General features: G+C 37.1%; 1 protein-coding gene across 1 annotated transcript in view; it reads left to right on the top strand.

Moving 5' to 3' along the window:
* The window catches only part of LOC107571284 (mannosyl-oligosaccharide 1,2-alpha-mannosidase IA-like), a 55,663-nt gene that overhangs the window by 40,323 nt on the left and 6,640 nt on the right, over positions 1-8,700 (top strand). The window contains exon 3 of the mRNA XM_016257601.1: positions 5,776-5,891. Coding sequence (XP_016113087.1) covers positions 5,776-5,891 — 116 coding nt within the window. The remainder of the gene's footprint in view (positions 1-5,775; positions 5,892-8,700) is intronic.

Genomic DNA, 8,700 nt, shown 5'->3' on the forward strand with positions numbered 1-8,700 from the left:
ACACACAGCCTGTGTCTGTGAATGCTTCTCATACTCGCTCCTCTCTGCCCCCCGCGTCACGGATGAGCCATTAATGCTTGCCGCGCTCGCACAGCCTGTCTCGTAATGCTCGTTTATACTCGCACCTGGCTCCACACCGCAAGTCTCCACGAGCGCATCTGGCAGTATGGATGAGGCTTGACGCACACGCGCAACCTGTGTCGACTCGCACCTGGCTCCGCGTTTAAAACGAATGTAAATTACCATTATAATCTTGCCTGCTGAAGAAAAAAAAACAATAGAACCCCTCCCAAAACACAATAACAAATGTAATGGATTTCAGAGATATAATGGGAATTGTATTGGTTTTAATGTAAACTATAATGGTGTCTATTTGATGGATTCTATTGGTGGGATGTAATCTGGCAGATGGCAACCAATAGAACAACAGTAATTCCTATTGGAATAATGCCCAAAACAAAAATTTTATAACGGTTTAATGGAAACTATAAGAATTTCTGTGACGGTTTCTATTGTTTTTTTCAGCAGAAACCTGTGCTGCACATTATTGGCAATATTGAGCTGAAGCTTGACTTTGCAAATTTAAAATCGCAAATCAAATCGCAATCGCAATATCTGTAAAAAAAAAAATCGCAATTTGATATTTTCCCCCAAATCGCACAGCCCTAATCTTAAGTATATTCATAATCTGCTTTACATTTACCTGGCACTGGAAGTCATTTAACAAACTTGTAACTTTTATGCTTAGAGCAGAACCATACATTGTTTATTTATATTTCTACATGGCTGCCTGCAATACAACTCTGATACTTCAATCGCGCCATCTAGTGGTCTGTTATTGATACAACCACAACTTTTACAACTGATAACGGAGTGCTCAAGCGGGTACGGTGAGTCCTATTGAGGTAATTACCGTATTGGCCCGAATATAAGACGACCCTGATTATAAGACGACCCCCCCCTTTTTCGCACAGACCCAGGCAGGTGCTGGTCGTTCAAATGCTAAATGCAGAAAATATGACAATGCATATCTTGATCTCGGCTTCACTCACCGTGTCTATACAGGACGCTACAGTTGTCACGTCGCGCTGCAACAGCTCTACACTGGACGCGACCGCTGCAAATCATATTAACTTTGTGTCAGTATGTCATAAATAGAATAAGGCATCAGTTTAATGTCGGGTTTTGTCGCGTCGCATCCAGTGTACACAGTGTCACTGATTATAATGGTTTCTACTGTATTTTGCCACTCGCGTCCGGTGTAGACACTGTGTTTAATGTCGTTGGTGAGGAGGAAAGACTGTGTGTGTGTCCTATGCCTTAGCGGACAGCATGGAAAAAAAATATATATATTAACAACAGTTATTCTCTCTATGCTATTTTAAATTTTCAAGAAACCACTGGTCTAAAGTTAACAGTGTTTAGTGCAGTCCACATGTTTACATATGTTTATTACATTGCCGCAATATTAATATTGGTCTGTTACGATGCTCTGTGTTTGATTACTAATGCCTGTGTAGTACGGCGTTGCACACAGAGGACAAAAACGTTCAGCCTCAACTCTTTATCGTCATTTGTGTTAAAATTTGCAAAGCGTACCAAATTGAACAAAACTATAGAAATGCAAAATTTAAATTCATGAATATATAACTGTATCCATGGTATAGCAAAATCCATATCTTGGAACGACATAATACCGGTAGTCACTTTCATACCGGTATAGCGCCCAGCCCTATGCTGAGCAAGACGAGTCTTCATGTTTCAGCTGTAATCATCAGCCTAATCTTATTTTTGAAGTCATGTATTTTGCTTTAGAAGCTCTGACTAGAGATTGTGTCAGTCCTCTGAGTTCACTGATACTGTCTGTTTATACGTTTTCCTCATTGAGCAACAGTGTCACTAGAGGAGGTGATGTTTTACTGTTTGTATTGAGTAGCGGCAGTTCCCTGCTGCTGAATCTACAACCCTGCGGCAAAATTTTTTATTTTTTTTAGCTGAGTTGTGAGCTTGCAGTCTGAATCAAACATGCTGAGAACCACAGGACATGGTCAAGTATCGGACAGTAAACAGACAACACAACTTTCTATTATGTTGTTCTCATTGGTTGCATGCACAAACAAATAAACAGCACAATCAGTGATGTCTGATTCATGAACAAATTGCTGGTTATTTTTTTAATACTTTTTAAATGACTCATTTATATGATTAATCACTCTGAGTTGAATTGGCTAATTATTGGCATAGAAATGGAACAAGTCAGAGAATCATTCAGAGTGATTACTGGGTCAACTGACTCATTAAACTGTGTTTTTTTTTTTTGTCGCGAAATGAGCCAAGAATCATAACTGTTAAATGTGCTAATGGTTCATGAGACTGTTAAATAATTGCTTTCAGTTTGTATGACAGTGTGCAGTAGGGTTTTCCTGATACCAATATTAATGTGATGTTTCCCAAATTTCCCAAAAAATCCCAATGCTAGTTTTCGTACGTTTTTAACATATATTCCTTTACTTAAAAGGTTATGAATTAAGTTATTTATCAATTATTAAATTGTATATAATTAACACAATGGTATGCAACCTTCAGATATATTATCTCAAGTAAACATTTAGTCATCATTTAAGTAATTTATTTATCAACAGTGATCAATAATAAATTATTTAATTTAATTTTTGAAGAGTGTAGAGGTCCAAAAAAGACCCCTTTGAATTTTATTATACTGTGTATATATAATTCAAATATACATTTTTCAAAATGCCTTTTGTTTCACAAATAATAAAGGAAGTCATATAGAAGAATTGTCATTTTTGTGTGAACTATCCCTTTAAGTATTCAAGTAAGCATTCAGGGAAAAAAAAAATCAAATGTAAATTGAAAAATTATCAGTATTGGCTTGACTGCATGATTATTAGATATATTTAAAGGGGTCATATGATGCGATTTCAAGTTTTCCTTTCTCTTTGGAGTGTTACAAGCTCTTGGTGCATAAGGAAGATCTGTAAAGTTGCGAAGACTAAAGTCTCAAATCCAAAGAGATATTCTTTATAAAAGTTAAGAGTCAGCCACACCTACCTAAAATAGCTCGTTTTAACACGCCCCCACATATCTACGTCACTATGTGGAAATATTAGCATAATGCCGCCCAAATGTGCATGCAAAGAAAGAAGGCGTGGTTTCAGGAACAGCGGTAGTGTTGATGCAGCCATGTCAGGGAGACGCTGTGTGATTCAGTGCGAAAGCAAAAGCACTTTATTTGGCCTTCCGGAAGTAGATGCAATTAGGAATCATTGGTTAAGATTTATTTACAACAGAACAGCACAACCCAGATGTTCGAATTTGTGCAACGCATTTTATGGACAATACTAATTGCAGTTTGACTGAGAAGTAGGTGTGTTTTTAAATTAGACCTAGTTTTAGACTTTCGGTAGACTTTACTTTGTGTCCCATGTTTGATTATTTGTAGACATGCACCATGGGGGCAAAAGGTCATTTCTTTAAAAACAAATGTCCTGCCAGATAATGTTTTTTGAGTTACTGTCCAGTATCTGTCAGCCCAGAATAAACATGCAGGAATGTACCACCTTGCAGATGCTGCCAATGTCAATTCCCTGCCAAAAAGCTCTGGAGGTCAACCTTCATTTCGATAATGCCGCTTCCAGGAGGTTCACTCGTGGTAATGGCTTTCTTTCAGATCCCAAATGAGCAGCCATCTGTTATACAGGCCTTGCTGAGATGAGCTCCACCACAAAATGTTAACGTCAAGCATTAGTGCTAATTTCTGTTTTGTTTTGACCCTGCTTAAGAATAACCAGTTCATTGATTAATCCATAACATGCACTGGGATGGAAGATGGTTCAATAGTTAATTGTACTTTGGAAGTCAGATTGTTATCGTCTTCGACCCACAACCTTCTCAAGGGGTACAACGGTGATAAGATCGAGTCTTTGTATTAAAAGACAAGCAGGCTGGTGTCCCATCACCTCTAACCTGAGGTCAGTACATGCTCTCATCAGATTCAGCAGGGGTTCATGTCTGTGAATAGCTTTATCAGGTCATTAAGTGCTGGTTTATAATTTACCAGTGTAATTGGAATTGATAAGATAAGTTTATAGTGTCTGAGAGCCTCTTAAACCTGTGCAGTGGACATTATCCCTGTGGATAAGCTAGTATAGGCCTGATTTGGGTCAGCATTCAGAGGGTAAAACCAGTCATGTAGGGGGAATGCTTTTGGGACGTGAATGTCTAACCCAGGGATTGAGTTCTCAGGGGCCCGTGAAAAGACACGGCAATGCACAAATATGCTGTCCTTTCACCTACAGTGCAGTTTCTGCCGTAAAGGAGATTTTTGATTTGCATCGTCTCTGCATAGAACACCTGTATTTGCGTACTGTTTGCATCTGCTTTCTGTATATTGGGTATTGAATTTTTTTGGCTTCAGCGGAATGTGAGCAGTTTGTTTATACACAAGTAAATAAAATGTATATAAACAAAAAATGGTAACACTTTATTTTAAGGTGTCCGTGTTACATCCATCTTTTCACTCTGAGGACAATTGAGGGACTCATACATAACAATTACAAAAGGTGAAAACATTTACTGATGCGCAAGAAGGAAACACGCTGCATTAAGACCCGGGGGTGTAAACTTTTGAACAGGATGATGATGTGTATATTTGTCTTATTTTGCGTGCACAACTGTAAATGTACAGCATGTGGAATTTTTTTTATTTACCTGTGTATTATTGTATTATATAATGTAATGCATATTATTTTTATTAATTCATTTCTACGTTTCTATTTTTTATATTTATTGCATTTGGTTGTTTTTATAAATACACAAAAAATACAATGAATTAATATGCTATTAATTTAAATTATTACCCCATGAAACTTGATTTATTTCACTCATGGCATTTACAAAAGCCAGACCGCTAGGATCTGATAACCTGCATGTTGACCATAATACGCACATACCGTAATTCTCTGCCTTCAGACTGTTTACCTTTGCTACATGAATTTCCAAAGCTCATGTCCTTGTACCCCAGTATTGTAGTTTAGTATGACACGTTCTCGTCTTTGTCTGTTTCCCTGGCTTTTACAAAGTGAAGTCTACAGTAACCTGTGATTTTGGTTTAGGGAGCAGGGTTATAAAGTAGAATAATGACTTTAGACCAAAGCAGTCTTGAAAAAGCCACATCAGATCATAAAACTCGAACTTTTATGACGGGGCGATTTAACCGCATGGGGACTGTTCTGCCTAAAGAACAGTGTGGCTGTAGGAAGCAGGAGGGAGGGCACTTTGCTCATTTTTATGGTGTTTTGCTTGATTAGCACAAATCCTGTTTCCTTTTCCTGTTTCCTGATAAACTGATTCGCATCAATATGGAACTAAGGAGCCCAAATCTGAGTCAATGTATAATCTTCACTGTCTAAGACAACACCAGAGAGTTATTGAGCATCTGCCTTTCTTTTATCCTCTTTGTTGTGTTCATGTTATCTACTAAAATACTGAAGTAATCTGACTTGGCCTGTGTAAGATCTGTTCGTCTTAACCTTGGCTTCCCTTTGAGGGTGTTAACTCGCGAGGTTTTCATTTGTTGTAGCCGTGGTTTGTTTGCTCTCTACACAGGATTTTCCCTTAGGCAGGGCATTAGTGACCATATCTCAAAGGCTCCGAGGTCTTTATCATAAAGCTATTGGTTTATTTCAGCTCTGATCCTAGAGGTATCCCCACAGGAAGTTTTCTCAAATGTTTTGTTGTCATATTTATCCACAGGTAGTCTCAAAGGAGCCACCATTGTGGATGCACTGGACACGCTCTACATTATGGAGATGTATGACGAATTCGAGGCTGCTACCGAGTGGGTGGACAGGAACCTAGACTTTAACATGGTAAGCCTTTTATTTATTATTCATTTTTGTTTTTATCCTTACAAATACTTCTTTGCTATAAATGTTACCCTGAATGATGCAACAGAATCAGAATAATGACTTTTTGATAAAGCTTTGAGACTTCGTCTATATCGTCTCCAGTGTTGAAGGAATAAGTCGACCTTCGCTCTTTTGGGGAGATTTTAGCATCACTGCTTGTTAACCAGCCAATAAGACTCTGATTCACGAGTCTGGTGTTAATGTTTAAGGAGACTTTCCACATCTGAGCCAACAAAAAACATCTCAAGGCTTCATAAACGATCTCGTCTCATGCTTTCTGCCATTTTTTTAGCACTAAATTTTGATTCCAGACTCTTAAATCCCTGAACTTTGTTTGTTAACTCCATGAATTACAGTTCAGTCCAGATGTTTTTTTTTTTTCAGTAATGACCATGTTTACATGACTTAAATGAGTGATATTATGAGGAATCATAGCTTTTAGAAGAAATGCAGTGTTTTCAAGTCTCTGCCTGTTTTAGAGGTTTGTTCCAGTGCTGATTGTTTTGTGTTCCTGTTACAATGTAATGCAAAAAGTGTCTGTTATTGATGGATGAGGCAGTTAAAAACAATTTAGACCCGATAACAAACCGTAGCTAATGTGTGAGCAGACTTGCAGAAAGCAGAACTGTTGTACATTTCACATGCAAAATAATAGGTAGAAAGAATAGGAGGACACAAAAAGGCAGTCAGGATATTTATAGTGTAACAATATTTATTTCAAATTAGGGCTCTCGAAAAAAAGATTTTTTTTCAGAACATTTGACCGATTCTCAATTTTTTTACGATTTTTAACTAGTCAACTTGAAAATGTAACTACAACATGATTCAAGTAACTTTTTCTTTATTAACCCTTTAGTTAAAGAAAATTCTATTCCATGTGCACCACACATGAAGTTGTCAACATGATAAATGTTAAACAAATCACTTGTTAAATATCTTTGCAGAAAAGATGCAGGAAATTCAACTACATCTTGAACAAACTTGTCTTATGCTTATTCTATGTTGAGAAATAATACGAGGAAAGTGCTTTAAAAAAATCTCAAAAGTCAAGGTAATTCAAATTCAAAATGACTGAAGGTATAACACCAGTAGACTATTATTAACTATATGTTCTATAAAAACAACAGCCTGTCACCATGATGCAAACATGAAACATCAGACATACAGTAACGTTAGTATTTACAGTTTTTTATTTTTTTTTTAATTTTCATATAATTCTAATGGGGGAAAAAGTATTGACAGCTATTTTCTACTTTGTATGTGACTCATCCAACTAGATTATAGAGGTGGAATTATCTGGCTTTTATAATCGTCAATACCTCTTCAGTAATATGAGAAGTGCTGAACTGTTTCATCTTCAGAACTGAGAGACTGAGAGCAGCATCTGATTAATCATGAAAAAAGGGAATCGATACTGCATGCAGATCAGTCCAGAAATGACTAAACAAAGTTGGTGAACGAATTAAGACAAAAATAACGCTTTGTTTGATGTTCGATCGGTTCTCTGCCTCTGTATCGTGAGGTAATTTCATTAGACATTCTGCAGGGGTTTACCGCTAGTTAAGCATCGGAAGTCCTTCAGTACATCCTGCACCTCAATTTAAGGCAAGAGGGAAGACTGTATCTGGGTCCAATCCTTTAATGAAGAGTGTTAAACAACTTTTAATTGAAAGGCTTTTCTTTCTACCCTCAAGCAATTCCAACAATGAAAGAGTCCACAAAAATTCCCTGTGAAGCAGTTATTAATATTCAGCTTGTCTCTTGAATACTAACCAACCCATTTCTGATGCACGGAAGCCTCTTGTTTTAGCAGAATAATTGTAGGCATTGGAAGTTTATTCATGCGGCTTCATTTGACCTCCGCTATCATCCGGTTGTCTTTGAGAAGCTGGAAGTTGTTTAGCTGTGTAAGTAAAGGTTATCTGTGAATCACACTTGTATTATCATCTAGAACACCTAGAGTTTCAAAGCAGTTTGAAGGTTTTCCCAAATCTCTTTGGCAATTCATTGATTATTTTGGGAGATATGATTAATCTTTGTTTATCCTCGGTATTTTAGTTGTCCAGCGTTTTTGGTCTGTCGGGTCATTCCTGAATCCTTATTAGCACATTCCCTTGTTTTACAAGTTCTGATCAGATTGCTTTACAGAGAAATCCGACCCTGGAGCAGAACGGAGGAGGAGAGTCACTTCACTGTATCAACAGTCTTGATCTCTCATCTTTTATTCTGTGGGATTCTTTTATTCCTGTAAAAGCCAGCTTCATCGAAGGTCAGATTCAGCCACTGCTGTAAAAGACCCGCTATGTTGCAGTGACCACAAATCCCACCTGAACTCGAACCAGAGTGAGAAAACCTTTCAGACACAGACACTATACCGCTGGTGGATCGAAAAACCTCATCAGAAGCATAAAAATACAAATCCCTTCCCTTTTTATAAGTCGTAACAATCAGACACGCCATTAGATACAGAACCCAAGCACAGTGTGGTTCATTGTGTCTACCTGTTTCCATTCTCTCATTTGAAGTTTGCATTAGAGAGGGACTGATAATTGAAGAAGTTACTTATGACTTGCATTTTAAGTTTATTAGCTTATTTTTATTATTAATAAAACATTTTAATTGAACCGGTATATGTAACCTAAAAAAGTTTTTTGGATCAGTGATCTAATGCGGTGGTGTTTAATGAGGAGGCATTTATATACATACATGCATGCATACATATATATATATATATATATATATATATATATATATATATATATGTATGTGT

Source organism: Sinocyclocheilus grahami, unplaced genomic scaffold (genome assembly GCF_001515645.1).
Source record: "Sinocyclocheilus grahami isolate Dianchi unplaced genomic scaffold, SAMN03320097.WGS_v1.1 scaffold1576.1, whole genome shotgun sequence".
Lineage (NCBI taxonomy): Eukaryota > Metazoa > Chordata > Actinopteri > Cypriniformes > Cyprinidae > Sinocyclocheilus > Sinocyclocheilus grahami.